At 36.5% G+C, this 24,278-nt stretch overlaps 1 protein-coding gene across 1 annotated transcript in view; it reads left to right on the top strand.

Annotated features, from left to right (window-relative positions):
- The first annotated feature begins 742 nt into the window (after positions 1–742).
- LOC141622901 (ABC transporter G family member 31-like) overlaps positions 743–24,278 on the top strand; it is a 49,161-nt gene continuing 25,625 nt past the window's right edge. Inside the window, exon 1 of the mRNA XM_074438925.1 lies at positions 743–1,087. Coding sequence (XP_074295026.1) covers positions 895–1,087 — 193 coding nt within the window. The 5' untranslated portion in view covers positions 743–894. The remainder of the gene's footprint in view (positions 1,088–24,278) is intronic.

Genomic DNA, 24,278 nt, shown 5'->3' with positions numbered 1-24,278 from the left:
CTCGGCATATTCTTATACTCACATATACGTCCGCCCAAGGTCTTGCAGGCCTGATACCTCGTGCCAGCAAGATTAGCACTATGTCACTATTGTAATAATCCTCCTATTCAAGTATAGTGCAATATTTGGAAGGGTACCGTCCCTCCCGCGATTGTTCCCACATTGGGTTTTCCGCGTCACCAAATCTCATGTGTTAATTAATATTTCGCACTTAGTTTCTTTATTTACGTATCAACATACGAACAATCATACGACCAACCAACGAGTAAGACCGCATTGACCCTAAACAACCAATTCGGTAAAAAATACCTAAACACACCTAAACGTAAATTTGTGTTAAACGATCACCTTACAACACATGACTTTAGCACTAATGACAATCTTCATCTTTGATCTTCATGATGACATTCTTGATAACCTTGAATTGACAATTGGAGCTTCATGCTACATGGTTAAACTTAAGAGGCACACAATTAAATAACAAATGAGATTAATTTGTCTTAAGGCATCATCAACACTATCTTAATCAAATTGGGTTTCTTCAGTATTTTTAGGTGAAACTAGCCTTCAACTTTAAGCCCTTTTTAGATAACTTAGTTTGAAACTCGTTGGTTCACTAAGTAATTTACAAATGGTGTAACCATGTAAGATAGCTAAGACTTCAATCTTGGACTATGCTATTTTTGACAATGTGATGGTATAAAAGGAAAACAACAAAACCAACAACAATAGATGCCTTACTCTCTAAATGATTTGGGGTTGGCTACTTGGATTGTCGTAGAGTTGTCAATGTGAGGTCTGAGGTGGAAAAACAATGAAAAGTGGAGACAAGGGATAATACAATTGTAAAATGTAGGACAATACACGAAAGTAAATTGTGGAGAAGAAAAGGAAATGATTGGCCTCCATGTTTTCTTACATATCCACTTACTCTTTACCAGAGCATCATTTGGCCTCCATCTCTTAAATTTGGTGTTATATATTGTTACCCAGGGAATAAATGGAGTGCCTCCCATGCCTGATGGCTACAATCCGGCCACTTGGATGCTTGAGATTACCACCCCTGCCATTGAAGAGAGGATTAGTGTATTGAGTTTGATGCCAATAAGGACATTAGAAGACTGCATTAAAGAGTTGGAAGATAGAGATTGAAGCAGATATCTTTTGTGAAGATTTTGTTATATTAAATTGTGATGTAACACTGCAAACTACACGAGTATATAAGCTAATACACAACTACTTGGACAATAACCATAAAATATATATGTGCATTGATTTGGAAAGGGACATGTCTCCTAACAGCTAGCATGTCCTCTGTTAACCTCCATCTTTCTTTATTCTCTTCTGGACAATCTTATGGACTGCTGGTCCATGGTGAGAACTATGTTGACTATTGTTTTGTGTGGATTTTGCGCAAGGCAAAATCAGGTCAGGATAGACTTGTGTAAGGTTAACTAGCTCTAGATAGTCTGTTGGTCAGGTCGTCAGGGTACAATAATAAGCTGTAAATGAAATAATAATAAGAATAATAAGACAAGTAATTTTGTACGTGGAAAACCCTTGAATGGGAAAAAACTACGGGCACCAAGCCAGGAGAGGATTTTACTATGTAATTTGGGAGAATTATTGTATGATAATAACAGTGCTTATATTTCTCTCTATGTATTGTGTATGCTTCTTCTAGCGTGTGAATGGGATGTCTCCAATATCTTCAAAGTGTTCCTTATATAGGCTTCCATCTTGAACGACGGCTTGATATGATATTGAATGCGGATTATTCTCCATTATTGCCTGTAATAATGGCTACCCTTGATTACTGCATTTACTGCGAAATCTTCATACATTAATGCTGTGTATATAATTCCTTCAAAACACGCGTATATGGTCTAATATCGTCCTGATATTTTGATCGTTGTCCTCTCCATGGCCTGGCGCCTATCTTCATGTGCCCTGATAGCCTGACGCCCTGACAGCCTGACAGTCAGTTTCAGTTGGGATACTGATCAGGAAGGTCTGCGGATTTCCAGGCCTAACAATTGCCCCCTTATCTCCTTATTTGCAGTGTGCCAGGACGAAAAAATGAGGAGATAACTTTATTTTTAGGAAGATTACCCAACGGTTAAGTTTTCCCTAGTCAGTTCCCTGTAACGGCTATTTTACTGCAATTGCTGACGCGTGTGATATTTACTGCAACTTCCTTAATGATTATCTACTTCCTTTGCGGCTGAAACCCTAATCCTCTTCATTATAAATACCTGCGTGCTTCATTAAGTTGAACTTCACCAAAGCAATCTCTTCTCATTTTCTCTCTTTAATAATCTTTCTCTTCAGTTCCCTTAATCTTTTTTCAATCTTTAATCAATTCTTCATAATCTTTCAAATAATGGCTGCAAAGAAAAAGTCTACCAGGGCAGCGGTTCCTGCAACTCCTCCTCCTCAGAATCCTGAGGAAACTTCTTCTGAAAATCTGCCTACTTCTTCTGTTGCTCCATCTCCCACAGTAAATAAGTCGAGTGATTCTCCATTGAAGATGATCTCAATACTTCATGGTTATTTTCAATTCAAGCCTACGAAGGCTTTAAATGAAGATCAGTCTCCTGCAAACCGTTTGAAGCCTGAGTTTGAGAAGATTTTGAAGGATAAGGGGATCATCCCTGCTGATGCTGAAGTCTGGATCCCTGAGAATTCTCCTATCAGGGCCGACTGGCTTGTCCTGGTTGGTTCTGCATCCATGACTGGGCTTTCAGAGCAGGCTGTAAGCTTCCTTTTTCTCCTCTTATGGTTGAGGTTATTAAGGAGATCGGTGTTCCATCTTATCAGTTAATGCCAATGGTGTGGAAGGTTGTATATTCCATTGAGAATCTCTGTAAAAAACACAATATTTCTTTTTCTCTTGACGACTTGAAGACTTGTTATGCTGTTAAAACAAACAGTCCTTGCCGTATAAGTTTTAAGGTCAGGGCGTCTACTACTCCTCTTTTGAGTAACTTGGATAGCGGCCATGATAAAGGCTGGGCTGCTAGGTATATGTTTGCCAGGACCAATTCTGTGGGTCCTGACTTGGCGTATTTGAATCATGAGGCCTGCGTTGCTGGTGAGCCTTTTTGATTTCCTTCTTTGCCCTGCATGTTTTATTTATTAGTGAAAAATAAAATGAAAATTATAATAAGTCATACCTTTTATGTGTGCAGTTGATGACTGGGTTACTAAAACCGAATATCCCACTCCTAATGTTTCTGCTTTCCTTGCTATTCTTCCTTTGGAGAGGTCTTGGCCTCTCTGTTTTGGGGTTGGTCACCTTCCACGCTATTTGAAGGCTGACGGTGCTCCCAGGGCGGCTAAAGCTTCAAGGGTTGCTAGCGCCACTACCTCAGGCAGTAAGTCTATCTTAATCTTTCCTTTCTTTTTACTTTAGTTTCCTGATAATGTTTGGTTTATATTGCTAATATAGTATTTTGGGTTGCAGCCACCAGGTCATCTATTTGCCTTGCCAGGTTTGGTATGGCTGACCTTTCAGCCAGGCTGGCTAAGATCAAGGAGGAAGGTTCCCAGGGAAGCGGGGATGCTGAGCCTGTTATTGACTTGACTGAACAGTTTGATGCTGCCAAGGTCACTGCTATACATGGTGCCCTGCTTTGAAACAAGTTCAGCAGCCCAAAAAAGGAAAATTGAAGATGATGTTTCTGCCCCGGTCAGGGAAGTGAGAGCCAGGGTGGACAATATGGAGGCTGCTAGGGTGAAGATCAGGGATTATGCTGCTTCTAAATCAGATGTCATGCTCACCCTTGACCCTGTTGAGACTGCTACTCGAGCGATTGCTTGATGGATCATTCAGTCAGCCTCTTGGCTGGTGCCTTGGCTGCCGTAAGGGAGGTAGGTTGGAACAATTTCTATGTGTATCTTGTTTTGGTAGTTTTCTATTATTAGGGAGTGCCTAAGGATATAGTTTCAGATCGTGACCCGAGATTCTGTTCCCGTTTCTGGACTGCTTTGCAAGAAGCCATGGGTAGTAAGCTACTGATGAGTACCGCTTTTCATGCCGCTCTGAGATGGACAGATGAGAGGACTATCCAGACTTTAGAGGACCTCCTCCGTGCTTGTACTTTAGACTTCCACACTTCTTGGGAGAAGTGCTTACCTCTTGTTGAATTCTCCTACAACAATAGCTATCATACTTCTATCAAGATGTCACCTTATGAAGCTTTGTATAGTAGGAAGTGCCGTTGTCCGGTCTGTTGGAATCAAGTCCAAGATGCTCATGTGTTGGGACCCGATTTGGTGACTGAGACCATCAATCAGGTTCAGATCATTCGAGAGCGTATGAAAGCCGCTCAAGACCGACAGAAATCGTATGTTGATGCCCGTCGTCGACCACTTGCCTTTGAGGTTGATGATCGAGTATTCCTTAAGGTGTCACCTATGAAAGGGGTGAAACGTTTTGGTGTGAAAGGAAAGCTGAGTCCCAAATACATTGGACCTTTCCGTGTGCTTGAGAAGATTGGTCCCATTGCTTACCGTTTAGAGTTGCCCCCGAATTTGAGCAAGGTTCATGATGTCTTCCATGTATCTCAGTTGAGGAAGTAAATTAGTGATCCGAGCCATGTCATTCAAGAAGAAATCCCAGATTTGGAACCTAACTTGGCTTTGGAAGAAAGGCCGATTCGAATCCTCGAAAGGGCAAACAAGCAACTTAGAAACAAAGTGGTGCCCCTAGTTCGTATCCTTTGGCGTTGTGGAAATGTCGAAGAAGAAACTTGGGAGCCTGAATCTTCTATGTTAGCTAAATATCCCGAACTCTTCTCGTGAGGTACTTTCCGTTCCTTTATCTAATCCTTGTGAGTTTTAGCTATCCTTTCGAGTGTTCCTCTCCTTCCCTGGAATATTCTCCGCGTTAGTAGTCATTGCTTAGTTGTATAAAAGTCGTAGTTAGAGTTTGGTCATAGCTAGTGGAGTTATTATCCTTATTATAGAGTTTCGAACTAAAGATTTTTGAAAATGTTTTAATGTTTTCCACTGGTTTTAACGTCAATGAGTGTTAAGGCTCGTTATTGGAGACGTCCGATAATTGGTTTTCTCATTTGTTGGTGTAAAAATATATACTTTTATGTCTTTGATTTGGAATGTTGATGTTCTTGAACGGCCGACGAGGATATTCCGTTCCATTGAAAACACACGTATATTTCATACGTTCATATTTTGAAGATTTTGTTTACTTGATTTTAAAGAGATAGACCTACATATATACAATGTTCCTTCTTTTAAGTTTCGGGGACGAAACTTCTTAAAAGGAGGGATGATTGTAACACCCCCTAAATTTGAAGACCTTTATTTTATTTTAAAAGTAATATTTTAATCTATTTTAATTTAATATTAATTTATTTGAAATAAAATTTATTTAATAAAATATAATCTTATTTTATTTTGAAGAAATGTAATTATTTTTGATAAATTAGAAATGTTTAAAAGTGATTTAAACTATGTTTAAACCTTTTCCTTTGATAAAATAGATTTCGGATAAAAGTCGTAAAATTGGGATTTTCCCATTTCTTACGGTCGTTGGGTAAACGAGTTTGGATATTGGGCATATGAGTACTTAATCTTTTAGTAAAATCGTGTTTAAGAACTTTAATATTCTCGGAAATCGCGTTCGACGAATATTTCTAATTATCGTCGAAGCGAACCCAAAACGTAAACAATTGACCACCTTCCCACACCATTTGGACCGACCACCTACCCCCATTTGTCCCCTCTTTCAATTCTCATTTCCTCCATAATTCACTCTCTCTCTTCCTTTCATCAAACACCAAATTCATCTTAAAAAATCCTCCTTACAATCCCTAAATCCACCATAAATCCTTCATTTCTCCACCAAATCTCATAAAAATTATATATTTGGAATCCTCTCTTCAATCCTCATCTCCTAGTAAGCTTTATTTTCATTTCCCCCAATTTTGTTTTAAGACTCATCTTTTAGGGTTTTCGAATTTAAGCTTAATAATTGTGTTTTTGTTGTTCTTATAGGTGAAGAATTTGAAGATGAGTTAGGGGACTCATTTATTGTAGAAGATGATGAGTGATTTCGGTTTCTAGGGCTCTTTATCAACTGTTATTGTTCTCTTTTTATAGCTTAAGCTAACTATTCCGAGTCACTCGACGAATTAATGTCACATTAGTAGTTGTATTTGTTGTTTGTTGTTGTTTGTTGTCGTTTGTTGTCGTTTGTTGTTGTTTGTTGTTGTTTGTTGTTGTTTGAGACGATCTTGTTGATAAATGAATGAATGGAGTAAGATGAGTATGCTTATGTTTAATTTATGTTACCCATTTGTATATTATTGTTTGGAACAAATTTGGATGAGGAATTATGTGTTGTGACAAGTCCGTGTTTTGGCTGTAACACGTCAGTACTGGACCGAGACGGTTTCCAATGTTTCCAAAAATATGACATATTGAACGGCATCGAAAAATTAGGTGGTTTAGCCACTTGAATCACTCAATTCGGAGTCCGTATGAGTAAATGGCGTCGTTTTATCGATTAAAAATTTATAGAAAAGTTTACCCTTGTGTGAGACGGTTATTTATGCTATTTTATTATGCGAGAATTTTGTGGAATTAGTTATTTTGTAAGTTGGAATGTTTTCTTTATGTTGATAGTGTTCACATGATAGAAATTGGAATATTGCATGAGAATGATATTGTAATGAATGTTGTGATTTGGGCCAAAATGGGCCAAGACTCTGAGCTAGGCCAATTTGACCGAATGAGTTTGGTCAAACTAGGTTTAAACCGGTCAGCCTCGATTTGACCAATGACCCGTCGCGGGACTCGGGTCGAGGGTTTGTCTTTGAGGTGAGATTGGTTGTTATTGGATGTTTTATGTTATGCCTTGATATTTGTAATTATCATTTCACATGTTGGTTGTTGGATGCTTTGGATGCCTTATGCTTGAGTCTTGTTGCCTCTTTGCCATTTTAGCTTGTTCTCATGGATTATGGTACTGTTGGTTAGCTAGAATTTGGATTATTATTGATATTGGAGATATTGTTGGATTGTCAGCTGAATATGCCCTTGCGTAGCCTTTCATATACTAGGGTGTGTATGATCATTTGTGTGTGCAAGTTTGGACTATTTGCCCCTCTTATGGTTAATTGGGTGTCCTACTTGTCTTGTGTGGTGTGGGCTAAAGTATTCAAGCTGGGACTAGGTCCTAGGTGAGTATTTCGGCCTTCATCATAGATAGGCCATTATAGTCTTTGACGAATGTATGTTAACCCCTTAATAACCTTTGTGTCTTAGCTTGGTGGGTTTATATCCAAGTTAGGGCATGACCTCCTGACGTATTCTTAGAAGTATGTGGTCAGCTTAAGTACTAGCCAACCCTTTGGTGGACTCCTTAGGGGTACTCATGTGGTGTTATCATGGGTCTTGGATGCGGTAGTTTTCCGCATGTCGCTAGGTCTGCGCAGGTTTAGGACTAGGGTGTTTACCTTACCTCGTGGTATAGACTCGAGTTACAGAGTGACTATTGACTATCCTAAGAACTTATGCCTGTCTCTAGATATATTGTCCTTTCTTGTTTGATGATTCTATGAATCATAGAAGGTGAGATGCAAGCCGGCTATGGTTGATAGAGTTTGGGTTCCTGGATGTTATGTGATTCACATGATAGTGTAGTATGAGTCGGTCTAGTATTCACATGCTAGGACTATGTGTTGTTATATTGTTGTTCACATGATAGGCACGATTGTCTAGCATCTATATGCTAAGGCTATGTGTTATTCATATTCATATTCTTATGTTTACATGTTATATTAATTATGACATTTCGTGGCTGGGAGAACTCGGAGTTACTCCCCACTGACTGTGGCTTTCGTATTTGTATAAAATGCGATTGACAGGTAGGTGATGCATATATGGGGTACATGGACGAGCTAGCGAGCAAAGTAACCTTGGGACCTAGATTGGCTTTATTTTATTGTGACCCTTAAACACTTTTTATGTCATATACTTTTTAGGGACATATGTCTCCCTTTTTCATATTTGGGTTGTATAACTTTGTTTCTTGACTTTAGCGATGTTTTACTTATGAGATTTATTTTGGACCTTGCATGTTTGACACCTTCCCATTTGGATATTTTTTATAACAGGTTCAGGTTTCGTTTTCGGTTTTAAAAATTACGGGTTTTTACCCAAATGAACCTATTACAAACATATCCATGCAGTTTTTATCTAGAATTATGTGTTTACTTTTCCGCAATGAATGAGGGTGTCACAGTTGGTATCAGAGCATATTTGCTCCCGACGCACGTTTGTGCACCCCCGATATAAATAACTTGACCTTAAAATAATAAACTTGAGAGATGGGTAGGATGGGTAGACTTAAGGACCTAAGGTGGTAGTCTGTAGTGTATTTGCTCTTTGTTAAGTTCTAACATGTTTGTTGATTGTCAATCATTTTTGTACCCTTGGATCAATGACCGTGAGCTTACCCGTGTCGTGATCAAGATTTGGTGCCTATCATCGGGCATTGGAGATTTGTTCAACTTGTGAAGAATGCTTCTTCTTCCTCGAAGTTATCCCTCCATCTTTGTGTACCTTGCCTTACTCTTTACTTCTTAATGCTTGCTTCTTCTTCTAAACTCTCTTTTCTTTCCTTAGGAGTGACTCTTGTACCCTCCCAACTTGTGTTTTGTTCCTTGCTTATCTTCCCTTAACGCCTTTTTATAGTACTCTTTCTTTTGAGGAATGTTGGCCTTGGTTGGAGAATTTGACTTTTGAGGAGATTGTTTGTGGTTAACCCATAACCCTGGTTTTGAGAGGTTGTGATGTTAGAAAGACCTAGGTAGTGTGATGAGACATACTTAATGATTCTTAGACCTAGATCCTTAATAAAGTGAGTATTCTTGATTGGTGGATTTTGTGTTGTCAAGTGTGAGTTGCGTTTGTTACTAAGGCTATAGAACTTGGCTTTGTTGTTTAGGTTTGGGATTTGAGAGCCTTGGGAAGTGTAGTGAGACATGTCTTGGGATACTAGTGCTTGGTACTTGGCTTTAAATGGATGGAATTGAATAGTGGAATATTTGAGGAACTCTTTCTGGGAATTTATAGCTTGGTATTCGGATCTTTGATTGAGGATTTTACTATTTTGAGAAACCTATGGTTGACACTAGTTGGATATGAGTATAGCTTTGTTGGAACTTTGACCTTGATCTCGTGGAAGTTGTTTGTGGATGTTTGAGGATTTGGAGTGGTGAAATCACACTTATAGTGGAGTACCTGTTGGGAAATGTGTCCTCAACAATAGTGCGATCATATGATTTAAATATCATTATTAAATCTCATTTTAAAGAATACAATTGGGAAGTAATATTGTTACTGTCAACTGGTCAACATATATCGGTAATGATTGGCTGACTAGAGTTTGACATTACTGTCGTGTGACGGTGGTGATCAGTTGACCCCCTAGGTCATACCTATAGGGCAATACTCTTAATTGATTATTTAATTAATCGTATAATGTTGCGAGTTAATTAAATTACTTGAAAATTGACGGACGATTTTGGAAGTAAAATTTACGTATCATATTAAAATATGATTAAATAAGATACTGATCCGAGTAATTGAATTGTATCATTACTCGGATGAAATTATTGTTTAAAGAAACAATCGGAACTGAATGAATTATTATAAATACAATCAGTTGTAATTTATAAATGGTAAAATATTTTGGCACAAGTAATTATAAAATTACTAAGTCGATTTTTGTATGTGACGTATTTTTGATAATACGTTGATTTTTAATATGTTAAAAATACATAACAAATTTATGTCACATATGACATGTGACATATTGACAATTGACAAAAATAATATGGAATCCATATTATAGATTGGGCCGAAATATTGGAGGAGAATTAAGCTAAAATTGTGTTTACATTTTTAGTGGTGAACATAATGATTAAAAGCAAGTGTAGCCATGCAACCCTATAAGACATTGTGAAGACAAATGAGGGCATGCATTGGCTCTCCTACCTCTCTCCTTTGGGCCGGTTTTTGAGAGTGGAAAAACTAATTGTTTTTCCTCTCAATTTTACCTAATATACAATAATGAAAGATTATTATTCATTCATTCTTTCCACCATCTAAAATATGAGTTTTAGAGAGATAAAAACTCCCATCTTCTTCCTCCCCAAAAACCGAAATATTCAAGAGTTATATAAATATTTTGGTTCAATTTTCTACCTAATTAATATTATACTAGTTTTGTAATATTAATTAAATTAAGAGAAAGCCTTGGGTATAAAGCTTAGGGAGAGATCCTACACTTGGATCTTGGTTCATCCATAAGGAAAAGCTCAAGAACAAGAGAGAAAGGTGATCTCTCTTGTGCCCAATATAACCGAAATCTACAGTGTAAGGACTTGATTTCTCTTCTCTTATATTATTGTTTGCATGCATAAAATCCGTTTTAATTCTATGACAAATTAATTATGACATATATGAGTATGTTAATTTGTATATGAATCTACATTTCCTTCAATCGGTATCAAGAGCCACGGTTGTTTGCATGCAAATTGGTTAAAAGTTTTTCCGAGTTATATGAATAACAAAATAAAACTTGTAAAATTTGTGTTATTATGATATATCACGAAATTATTACATGCATGTTAATATTTCTGGTCCTAAAATGTTTTAGGATATTTTGGTTAATTTTTCGGATTTTTATTGTTCATAATTTACAATAATGGCATTTAAATATGATTTTATGAATAAAAATGTCATTTTTGGTCGAAAATTAGCTATACTTCGAATTTTAAGTTGATCTTTGGATATGTTATCACATATATTATTTTGAGATAACCTGTAATTTTTCATAATTTTTGCACTTGTTATGCTCGAAAAATAAATTTTTCATTATTAAATATGGATTTAAGAGAAAAATAGGTTAATATGAGTTAAATTTCGAATCTGGTCATAGAAAATTTATATGTTGTCACATGCAATTTTACAAAATGTGTGTAAAATAATTGGCTATAAAGAAGTCTTTTAGCATGATTTATGAATTTTTGAAGAAAAATTAGCATAAATAGTGACATTATTAGTGTAAAATTAATAAAACATAATCTATGACTTAGGAAAAACGTCTAATATTGCATTTTATTGTATTTTTCAGATCTAAAATTGAAAAGTTAATGAAAATAATTTTTCCATGTTTTTATGATTATTTTATTAAATATCGATAAACCGCAACATTGTTTTTTTCCTAAAATTTTTCAAATTTTTAACCTAAGATTTTGAACATTATGAGTGTCATGGATTTTTCCAGAATGTTCATGAATTTAAATTTCAAATTTTGAATTTATTTGAAATTTTGTGATTTATTTGAAGTTTAATGGCTTATTTTTGTAATTTTGGTCCATTTATGAACAATTTTGTAAATAAAGGTTAATTATGGTCAAATTATTAGTGAAGACTATATTTTGAGTCCTAAGAGGTTAGGGTAATTAACTTATGCATAAATATGAGTTTATGTATTTTTGTGATTATAAAATGTTGAAATCACGCAAATCCGTAAAAAACCGAGTAATATACGATATTGGCTAATTAAAAGGCGATTTAGCATAAAATTGAGCATGTTCATACATATTTTAATGCTGCATTTTCTTTATGATTGTCATAATTTTTAATTTATGTAATTTTGAATTATGTAATTTTACTTAGTATGGCCTTAGATTTTAATTGGTATTTCCCGAAATGTATGGGAATATCGATTCGGTTGTAATTTTTTATTGTGATCTCGTATCACCGTTTTGTAATTTAATAGATTTATTTTATTTTAGTTACAAATGTATAATAGGAAATTTTGTAATTTATTATGTAATTTTATTCATTCCGGAGTTCCAAAAGACGGATTACTTCAAGAATGGCGATACATAAAGACGGTGTTACCTCGAGATGCGTGCCACAACCGAAGTTCAAGGGACCAATGGAGTTGGTTTCCGAATATGTAATAGATTAATAGTTTTTCTATTTTAGGAAGGCCATACTAGGATTTATTTATTTATGCTTGCATTTTATTTTATGTCACATGCATCGCTAAATCGCCATAACTAAACATGCATTGTCTTCTTTATCGAGTTTATCGACCGTGTCAATTAAAATTATCGTAGTTCACCGCTTTAGTTCACTTAAAACGTGATAGATAATAAATTGACATGACCTCTCGCTAAAACTATCAATTGAGACATAGCCTTACCAAATAGTAGAAACCATGAAAACCTATTTCGCGAGGGAGTGCGCTCGGCCACACCGGGGTACAAACCTTGTTACGTAGGGGAAGTGGGTGATGAATGTTAATCCACCGAATTCATGTTGATGAGGGATGTATCGGCCCCACCGTGCCCAAGTTAATGTGGGTTTGGATCATGGACACATTTATTCGAAATTTGGATTGAACTCAACAAAAGTATTTGATAAGGGATGTATCGGCCCCACCGTGCCCTTGTCGATGTGTTTTGGGCTATAGATAATTGTTAATGTAATGTTATCGACCAAGAGTTCTAAAAGTAGAATCGATTAAACGTTAATCCACCGAGTTATATTGATAAAGGATGTATCGGCCCCACCGTGCCTAAGTCAATATGAATTTGGGTCTTGGAATCATTTATCATAGTTGGGTAGAGGTCACTATGTAAATGCTATACTTGTTATTTACAAGTATTAATAAAACGATAAATGTTTTGTTTTCCATTATTCCGTTATCATATTGTTCTATTTCTTTACCACAATTCATATACGATATCATTTCGTTTTTGATTCAAATCTCCATTAAAACATCGTAACTAAAGACAAATATGAATTTGCTTCTAAAACCTCATACGAACCATTGCTAAGGATCTCTTGTAAAGAGTATAGATTAAAGTTATTCATTATCAAACAGGGTTTTGATTCTTGACTAACATTTCTACTTACAATGGATTATGTTTCATATACTTAATTGAATTAAGTGCCTTGAAGCGATAAATTGTTTTGGTGATTAGATTTTGAGAATTCGTAATTGACCAAAATAACGCAACCACTTCAATGAAAGTTTTAAGACTAAAACGAACAAATGAAGAGTAATCTTCATGAGTTCAATTTTGCTTCTCAAAGCAAAGACACATTGAAATGAGTGGGAGCATTCTCTTAAACCGTTAAGATGAGGACGAGGTTCAAGAAGTAAGGATATAATGGAATTGATACAAGGTAATGTTAAAGGTAAAGTTGTTGAGAATGACGATACTAAACCTATCAATCCCGACCGATAAAGTTTCCATTGTCTTAAATGTTGGACACGAGAAAGGAAACTGCCCCAAATTATTGAAGAATCAACGAGTTAGTTGTGGGACATCTAATGGGACCTTCTTCTTTAAATGTTTATTTGATTAAACATAAATTTTGCTAGTACTACTTCGTCAATATTAGAAACCGGTGGTGGTTTACATCGTTGTACTTGATACATAGAATGATTAGAATATGACGACTAGCATCAATAATGACGAGAGATAGAGTAATTGTGTACTCAATCTAGTTTTTGGATTTAAAGTTGTACTTAATTATGACTATTAAGTGCATTAACTCTAAATAAGAATATAAACTTGTTAAGATACAAAAGAGGTTTCACTTTTGTGACCCTATACACCACGATTTGATGTATGGCTGGCCCATTATCAAGGTGAATATATTCTAAACCAAACTAGAATGATATATCATGTAGATGATGTAAGACTCAAATTGGTAACCCAAGATTAAACCTTAATTCTGGAATGATGAACGCAAAGAGTTATCGAGTACTCTTGAAGCCATTAGATTGTTAATGGTTTATGCGTATCTTGTATTCAAAGCAAGATGTCTCGTGCCTTTTGGTTGAAAAGGAGATCGAGGTTGTAAATCAACGATCCAAAATAGGTTGATCATTATCTTTTACCAACGATTTAAGTTGACACTAATATGTTCACTTAATAAGGTAAATAGAGAAATCTTTGAAGAATTTCAAAGAGTTCAAGTAATCACGATTTAGTCGTGATGGGATTATCAAAGTGAAAACTTTGATATAAGCCAAATGAATTGTGATATAGTATCACAAATTAATCTCTCTTAACACGCATTATGGGATAATGTATGATTGGATAAGAATTCAAACGCTATTCGATAAGGTTTGGACTTCGATCAAGTTATTTTGAGTTACTTGATCCTTTTGGGGATTTTATCATTTTGTCTAGATTATTTTTCCACTAAATCGAATCATATGTGATATGAAATGGTAAGGGTACCATGTTTGTAAGTTTTCACAAGAAACAAATGCTCATTTTTCTCTCTTAAATTATCACGAGTACGACGGGTTTTGCGGCTCGTGAAGGCATCTTTCTAAAATACAAGTTTATTTTAGAAGACAGAGTGGGAGAAATTATTCAAGAGCCACAAAGAATGCCACAGAAAATGTTATGTCGCAAGAAACTGGTCTTTCTTGGCTACATGAGACGTTTTGTGTAAGACTTTGTTTCTTCAAAACCTAGGAGGTTAAATTCGTCACTTGTTAAAAATGATGAATTCATGCTACTTTTAAGAAAGTAAAGAGCTTATAACTTACAAAAGAAATTGTTTGATTCAAGTTGATTACTTCTAGAAAGTAATGAACATATGACTTACATAAGAGTGTTTAAAGTCACAGCTCAATACAAGGCTTAGAGCCATGAGAATCCGAAATAAAAGGCTTGATTAGTGACAAAGGGTTTTGCACTAATAAAGAGATATTTCATAGCAAGATTGGTTGCAAAGGGTTTTGCACTAATTGAAATGCTTAAGTCTATTTGGATCTTCTTAAGGATTGTATTTCATTATGAGCTTATGAAATACATAGCGAGTGAATCTAAAACCCACTTCTTCAATAGAAGGAATGTATTCAATACATGTCTTGAGTTTAGTAGATTCTTGCAATCCTAAGATAATGTGAAACTTAAGAGAGGGTCTTAAGTAGGACATCAATGAGTTGGAATCAACATTTTGATCATGTGATAAAACGTTTCTCGATAAGTCGAGAAGTTGTGTTTATACATGGAGTTTAGTGGGAGTTACGGAATTTTTAATTAGTCCGATATGTGGATGACATATTGATCATTGAGAATGATTTAAGACTTTTGGAGTATTATAATACATCTTGAATATCCGGATTTATGAAGATAAATCCACATGATATTAGCGCCAGTAAGAAGTCTTATGTTGATAAGATTCATGACTAGTTCAATTAAATTGAATATATTTGATTGATTTCATTTTCTTCCGCTGCCGAATCAATTAAAAAGAAATGATGTATAACACTTCATATGCTTTGAGTATGATGAACTGTTTTCAAAATCGAATTTAAGTAATCTTTACCAAGTAAGCTATAAAGATTACCCTTAAGTGCTTGCAGAAGCATTAAGGAAGTAAAGCAAAGTGTTTATGATGCAATATTGTGTAGGAGTGTTACACAAGTGACAATTGACAATTGAGATTGCGCATGGTTTCCGACAAAACCATAGTCAAAACACATTAGGATGGTTAAGATACCATTGTGGCAATGTTAATTAAGAAGTAGATTTTCTAGAATCGTTCTAGGCAATAAAGAACAATAAGAGATATTTATAACGGAAATTGAGTACACTTGCAATCATGAGATGTGCAGAAGGATGAGTCCCGCACACTGTGAAAACAGTGGGAGCTATTCTTAGGCTAGAGGGCCTATGTCTTGATTGGATCTCGACACGTACTCAGAAAGTTTTGTAATGCAAATGTATACATTACAAAGGAAAATGAGTATGTAGTAAGGTTGAGTAAGGTACAAGAAATTGATAAAACCTACTAACCAAAGCCTTCTCAAAGGCTAAACATGATGAGTCATGTCATTTCAATTGAATTGAAAGTAACAACTACATGCAAGATCAAATTAGATTATAGGATATGAAATAGTAATCAGGCATTGACTATTCATATGTGATAATCGCATTTGTCGTTCGAGTTTTTCTTTAAAAACTCCTTTTATACTTTGTTACATCCAAACGGGTTGTAGTGACAATTGAACCCCGTTAAAGTGAACACGGATTAACATTGTATTCGCCCATAGTCACTTATATGAGGTGACGTCTCGAAGTGACTAGAGTGTGATGTGATTGATGGCAAGTTCAAATACCATAGAGTCATGTGAGATGACTAGTCGATCACATAGGCAGACTGTTAGGAACTTTTTGTCGGGCCTTATGACCGCTTATAGAGTTCTGGCAAATTTATATAGCCTGGTCGTGGCGAGAGCTGCTATAGTATTCTAATGAGTCGATTCTTTTGACTAAAGACTATTCACCTAAGATGGCACGATTTGGATTAACTTTGATTTGTGTTACTACGACCTTCGTAAATGGGGTCAAATGGGCATATTTTGGGTTATGATGGTTGTGGCTAGTCGAAGGGAATGAGTGCGATAGGAATTGTCCACCCCCTTGTCAGGGTTAAAACAATATCTCAGGGCCACTCGAGGAGTAATGAACTGGAAATGCGTGGCCACGCTCGGAAGGTATCCAGAGTGGATAAATCCGGTCAATCAGTTATTCTCCAGATCGAGGAAACCACTCTCGATATGATCACTTGCAAGTACGACCTGAAAGACACCTTGCATTGAGTGGGAGATAGTAATAGGACAAGAGAATTGGTGACGCACACTTGTCGAGGACAAGTGGGAGATTGTTGGGAAATGTGTCCTCAACAATAGTGCGATCATATGATTTAAATATCATTATTAAATCTCATTTTAAAGAATACAATTGGGAAGTAATATTGTTCTTGTCAAACCGGTCAACATATATCGGTAATGATTGGCTGACTAGAGTTTGACATTATTGTCGTGTGACGGTGGTGATCAGTTGAACCCCTAGGTCATACCTATAGGGCAATACTCTTAATTGATTATTTAATTAATCGTATAATGTTGCGAGTTAATTAAATTACTTGAAAATTGACGGACGATTTTGGAAGTAAAATTTACGTATCATATTAAAATATGATTAAATAAGATACTGATCGAGTAATTGAATTGTATCATTACTCGGATGAAATTATTGTTTAAAGAAACAATCGGAATTGAATGAATTATTATAAATACAATCCGTTGTAATTTATAAATGGTAAAATATTTTGGCACAAGTAATTATAAAATTACTAAGTCGATTTTTGTATGTGACGTATTTTTGATAATACGTTGATTTTTAATATGTTAAAAATACATAACAAATTTATGTCACATATGACATGTGACATATTGACAATTGACAAAAATAATATGGAATCCATATTATAGATTGGGCCGAAATATTGGAGGAGAATTAAGCTAAAATTGTGTTTACATTTTTAGTGGTGAACATAATGATTAAAAGCAAGTGTAGCCATGCAACCCTATAAGACATTGTGAAGACAAATGAGGGCATGCATTGGCTCTCCTACCTCTCTCCTTTGGGCCGGTTTTTGAGAGTGGAAAAACTAATTGTTTTTCCTCTCAATTTTACCTAATATACAATAATGAAAGATTATTATTCATTCATTCTTTCCACCATCTAAAATATGAGTTTTAGAGAGATAAAAACTCCCATCTTCTTCCTCCCCAAAAACCGAAATATTCAAGAGTTATATAAATATTTTGGTTCAATTTTCTACCTAATTAATATTATACTAGTTTTGTAATATTAATTAAATTAAGAGAAAGCCTTGGGTATAAAGCTTAGGGAGAGATCCTACACTTGGATCTTGGTTCATCCATAAGGAAAAGCTCAAGAACAAGAGAGAAAGGTGATCTCTCTTGTGCCCAATATAACCGAAATCTACAATGTAAGGACTTGATTTCTCTTCTCTTATATTATTGTTTGCATGCATAAAATCCGTTTTAATTCTATGACAAATTAATTATGACATATATGAGTATGTTAATTTGTATATGAATCTACATTTCCTTCAGTACCCTGTTTCAGGGAGTAGATTAGGATGAAGTAACATGAGCGTTTTGAGGAAATCCTTGGGAGTGATGTGGTTATAAGTTTTGTTGTTAAGGATTTTTCGGAACCGCTTAGGTTGATGTTGTTGTTTGAGATTTGAGTACCTGACGTTTCCTTGTTGTCTAAATTCCTTTCTTCTTTGACCATAAGCGTTACCGTTCATACCTCCTTTCCTCGCTTCATCTTGCTCATGATCTTGAATTAGCCGCCGTGGTACATGCCTTGAAGACATGGAGGCATTACCTTATTGGAGTTCATTGCCGCATTTATACCGATCATAAGAGTTTGAGGTGTATCTTTACCCAGAAAGAATTGAATATGAGGCAAAGAAGATGGCTAGAATTGGTGAATGATTATGATGCCGAGTTGATTTATCATGAAGGGAAAGCAAATGTGGTGGCCGATGCTTTGAGTAGGAAGACTAGTCACTCTTTGAGCACTATCCGTGTGTTACCTGATGAACTTACCACGGAATTTCAAAAGTTAGGGATAAGCCTTGTTGGGAAGGGCTTTGACTATCTTAGTGCCTTGAGTGCAGAACCCGACTTTTACCGTGAGATCCGTACGTGCCTACCTGAGGATGCTACTTTCAAGTCCATTCAAGCAAAAATCCAACTTGGGCAAGCTAAGGATTGTGTGGTGGATAGTGATGGATACCTTCATTACCAAGGTAGGATGTATGTTCCGAGAGTAGCCGAGTTGAGGAAGAAGATCCTTGATGAAGTTCACCTTTCTCCTTACTCTATTCATCCTGGTGGTGACAAGATGTATAAAGACTTGAGATTACGGTTTTGGTGGCCTAGGATGAAGATTGATGTCCTAGAGTATGTTAGCAAGTGTCTTACCCGTCGGAAAGTGAAGATTGAGCATCGAAATCCGGGGTTTGCTACAACCTTTGGATGTTCCCCTTTGGAAATGGGAGTCCATCTCCATGGACTTTGTGATGGCTTTACCTAAGACTGCTAGCGGAAAAGATGCGGTTTGGGTGGTTGTAGATCGATTGACCAAATGTGCTAGGTTTAGACCTATCAAGGAGACATGGAGATTAGATGTCCTAGCTGGTGCCTACGTGAAGGAGATAGTACGCTACCATGGAGTGCATAAGGATATAGTTTCAGATCGTGACCCAAGATTTTGTTCCCGTTTAAGGATCGCTTTGCAAGAAGCCATGGGTAGTAAGCTACGATGAGTACCTCTTTTCATGCCGCTACTGAGATGGACGATGAAAGGAAAGGACTATCCGGACTTTAGAGGACCTCCTCCGTGCTTGTGCTTTAGACTTCCACACTTCTTGGGAGAAGTGCTTACCTCTTGTTGAATTCTCCTACAACAATAGCTATCATACTTCTATCAAGATGTCACCTTATGAAGCTTTGTATGGTAGAAAGTCTTTGGTGTCCGTCTGTTGGGATCAAGTCCAAGATGCTCATGTGTTGGGACCCGATTTGGTGATGAGACCATCAATCGGTTCGAGATCATTCGAGAGCGTATGAAAGCCGCTCAAGACCGACAGAAATCGTATGTTGATGCCCGTCGTCGACCACTTGCCTTTGAGGTTGATGATCGAGTATTCCTTAAGGTGTCACCTATGAAAGGGGTGAAACGTTTTGGTGTGAAAGGAAAGCTGAGTCCCAAATACATTGGACCTTTCCGTGTGCTTGAGAAGATTGGTCCCGTTGCTTACCGTTTAGAGTTGCCCCCGAATTTGAGCAAGGTTCATGATGTCTTCCATGTATCTCAGTTGAGGAAGTAAATTAGTGATCCGAGCCATGTCATTCAAGAAGAAATCCCAGATTTGGAACCTAACTTGGCTTTGGAAGAAAGGCCGATTCGAATCCTCGAAAGGGCAAACAAGCAACTTAGAAACAAAGTGGTGCCCCTAGTTCGTATCCTTTGGCGTTGTGGAAATGTCGAAGAAGAAACTTGGGAGCCTGAATCTTCTATGTTAGCTAAATATCCCGAACTCTTCTCGTGAGGTACTTTCCGTTCCTTTATCTAATCCTTGTGAGTTTTAGCTATCCTTTCGAGTGTTCCTCTCCTTCCCTGGAATATTCTCCGCGTTAGTAGTCATTGCTTAGTTGTATAAAAGTCGTAGTTAGAGTTTGGTCATAGCTAGTGGAGTTATTATCCTTATTATAGAGTTTCGAACTAAAGATTTTTGAAAATGTTTTAATGTTTTCCACTGGTTTTAACGTCAATGAGTGTTAAGGCTCGTTATTGGAGACGTCTGATAATTGGTTTTCTCATTTGTTGGTGTAAAAATATATATTTTTATGTCTTTGATTTGGAATGTTGATGTTCTTGAACGGCCGACGAGGATATTCCGTTCCATTGAAAACACACGTATATTTCATACGTTCATATTTTGAAGATTTTGTTTACTTGATTTTAAAGAGATAGACCTACATATATACAATGTTCCTTATTCTAAGTTTCGGGGACGAAACTTCTTAAAAGGAAGGATGATTGTAACACCCCCTAAATTTGAAGACCTTTATTTTATTTTAAAAGTAATATTTTAATCTATTTTAATTTAATATTAATTTATTTGAAATAAAATTTATTTAATAAAATATAATCTTATTTTATTTTGAAGAAATGTAATTATTTTTGATAAATTAGAAATGTTTAAAAGTGATTTAAACTATGTTTAAACCTTTTCCTTTGATAAAATAGATTTCGGATAAAAGTCGTAAAATTGGGATTTTCCCATTTCTTACGGTCGTTGGGTAAACGAGTTTGGATATTGGGCATATGAGTACTTAATCTTTTAGTAAAATCGTGTTTAAGAACTTTAATATTCTCGGAAATCGCGTTCGACGAATATTTCTAATTATCGTCGAAGCGAACCCAAAACGTAAACAATTGACCACCTTCCCACACCATTTGGACCGACCACCTACCCCCATTTGTCCCCTCTTTCAATTCTCATTTCCTCCATAATTCGCTTCTCTCTTCCTTTCCTTTCATCAAACACCAAATTAAATCTCAAAATCCTCCTTACAATCCCTAAATCCACCATAAATCCTTCATTTCTCCACCAAATCTCATAAAAATTATATATTTGGAATCCTCTCTTCAATCCTCATCTCCTAGTAAGCTTTATTTTCATTTCTCCCAATTTTGTTTTAAGACTCATCTTTTAGGGTTTTCGAATTTAAGCTTAATAATTGTGTTTTTGTTGTTCTTATAGGTGAAGAATTTGAAGATGAGTTAGGGGACTCATTTATTGTAGAAGATGATGAGTGATTTCGGTTTCTAGGGCTCTTTATCAACTGTTATTGTTCTCTTTTTATAGCTTAAGCTAACTATTCCGAGTCACTCGACGAATTAATGTCACATTAGTAGTTGTATTTGTTGTTTGTTGTCGTTTGTTGTCGTTTGTTGTCGTTTGTTGTTGTTTGTTGTTGTTTGTTGTTGTTTGAGACGATCTTGTTGATAAATGAATGAATGGAGTAAGATGAGTATGCTTATGTTTAATTTATGTTACCCATTTGTATATTATTGTTTGGAACAAATTTGGATGAGGAATTATGTGTTGTGACAAGTCCGTGTTTTGGCTGTAACGTCGATCTGGACCGAGACGGTTTCAATGTTTCCAAAAATATGACATATTGAACGGCATCGAAAAATTAGGTGGTTTAGCCACTTGAATCACTCAATTCGGAGTCCGTATGAGTAAATGGCGTCGTTTTATCGATTAAAAATTTATAGAAAAGTTTACCCTTGTGTGAGACGGTTATTTATGCTATTTTATTATGCGAGAATTTTGTGGAATTAGTTATTTTGTAAGTTGTAATGTTTTCTTTATGTTGATAGTGTTCACATGATAGAAATTGGAATATTGCATGAGAATGATATTGTAATGAATGTTGTGATTTGGGCCAAAATGGGCCAAGACTCTGAGCTGGGCCAATTTGACCGAATGAGTTTGGTCAAACTAGGTTTAAACCGGTCAGCCTCGATTTGACCAATGACCCGTCGCGGGACTCGGGTCGAGGGTTTGTCTTTGAGGTGAGATTGGTTATTGGATGTTTTATGTTATGCCTTGATATTTGTAATTATCATTTCACATGTTGGTTGTTGGATGCTTTGGATGCCTTATGCTTGAGTCTTGTTGCCTCTTTGCCATTTTAGCTTGTTCTCATGGATTATGGTACTGTTGGTTAGCTAGAATTTGGATTATTATTGATATTGGAGATATTGTTGGATTGTCAGCTGAATATGCCCTTGCGTAGCCTTTCATATGCTAGGGTGTGTATGATCATTTGTGTGTGCAAGTTTGGACTATTTGCCCCTCTTATGGTTAATTGGGTGTCCTACTTGTCTTGTGTGGTGTGGGCTAAAGTATTCAAGCTGGGACTAGGTCCTAGGTGAGTATTTCGGCCTTCATCATAGATAGGCCATTATAGTCTTTGACGAATGTATGTTCACCGCTTAATAACCTTTGTGTCTTAGCTTGGTGGGTTTATATCCAAGTTAGGGCATGACCTCCTGACGTACTCTTAGAAGTATGTGGTCGGCTTTAGTACTAGCCAACCCTTTGGTGGACTCCTTAGGGGTACTCATGTGGTGTTATCATGGGTCTTGGATGCGGTAGTTTTCCGCATGTCGCTAGGTCTGCGCAGGTTTAAGACTAGGGTGTTTACCTTACCTTGTGGTATAGACTCGAGTTACAGAGTGACTATTGACTGTCCTAAGAATTTATGCCTGTCTCTAGATATATTGTCCTTTCTTGTTTGATGATTCTATGAATCATAGAAGGTGAGATGCAAGCCGGCAATGGTTGATAGAGTTTGGGTTCCTGGATGTTATGTGATTCACATGATAGTGTAGTATGAGTCGGTCTAGTATTCACATGCTAGGACTATGTGTTGTTATATTGTTGTTCACATGATAGGCACGATTGTCTAGCATCTATATGCTAAGGCTATGTGTTATTCATATTCATATTCTTATGTTTACATGTTATATTAATTATGACATTTCGTGGTTTGGGAGAACTCGGAGTTACTCCCCACTGACTGTGGCTTTCGTATTTGTATAAAATGCGATTGACAGGTAGGTGATGCATATATGGGGTACATGGACGAGCTAGCGAGCAAAGTAACCTTGGGACCTAGATTGGCTTTATTTTATTGTGACCCTTAAACACTTTTTATGTCATATACTTTTTAGGGACATTTGTCTCCCTTTTTCATATTTGGGTTGTATAACTTTGTTTCGCGACTTTACCGATGTTTTACTTATGAGATTTATTTTGGACCTTGCATGTTTGACACCTTCCCATTTGGATATTTTTTATAACAGGTTCAGGTTTCGTTTTTGGTTTTAAAAATTACAGGTTTTTACCCAAATGAACCTATTACAAACATATCCATGCAGTTTTTATCTAGAATTATATGTTTACTTTTCCGCAATGAATGAGGGTGTCACAGCTGACCTGGCTGCTAAAGTTGCTGACTTGACAAGGGTGCAGGCTGAGAGGGATGCTGCTAAGACTGAGGCGGTTTCGAGCAAGCGGCTGTTGCAGGAGGCTTTGGACAGAAATGAGGAGCTCACCCAAGAGAGGGATGACTTGGAGTTCAAGCTGGATGATGCTTCCCTCTACTTCTATATCAAGGGAAGGGCTGCTGCTATGTCGGAGCTTGTCGAGGCCAGGGCGAAATGGGACCCTGTAGCTGAGATGGCTTTCGCTGCTTTAAAGTATCCTGACCTGCATAACATGGAAAATGAACAGGAGGTTGACTCTCCAAGGGAGCAGGATGTTGACGCTGATCCGGCTAAGAGTGGGGAGCAGGTTGTTGATGATGCTGCTGTTTCTAAGAAGAAACAGTAATTTGTTTTTTCAGTTTGGTATTTTGGCCCATCCAGAGGGGGATGTCCCTGGACAAACAATATTTTTCTTTTCCTGTGTTGGGTCAGGGAGGCTATCCCTGGCTTTTATGAATGTTTTGTCACCTTTGCCCCAGGGGGTAAAGGTTTTTATTAATATAGGATTGATGGCCTTCTTTTGGCTTATTCTGCTTTTGACATTCCTTTGTGAGTTTCATCTTGTTGGGCCTGTCAAACATCCTGTTTGAATAACCTGCACATTATTTTCGTTTTATTTTGTTATTCATGAGTAATTCAACCAAGTATAGTTTTTTGCTATAATGGTTGAAGAGGTGGGAAAACTGGCCTGTCAGGAGGGCTTATGTCCCCTGCCTAGCTGGAGGGCTTGGTATT

Source organism: Silene latifolia, chromosome X (assembly GCF_048544455.1).
Source record: "Silene latifolia isolate original U9 population chromosome X, ASM4854445v1, whole genome shotgun sequence".
Classification (NCBI taxonomy): domain Eukaryota; kingdom Viridiplantae; phylum Streptophyta; class Magnoliopsida; order Caryophyllales; family Caryophyllaceae; genus Silene; species Silene latifolia.
The sequence above is the reverse complement of the archived record's forward strand: the minus strand, read 5'-3'. Positions and strand labels throughout refer to the sequence as shown.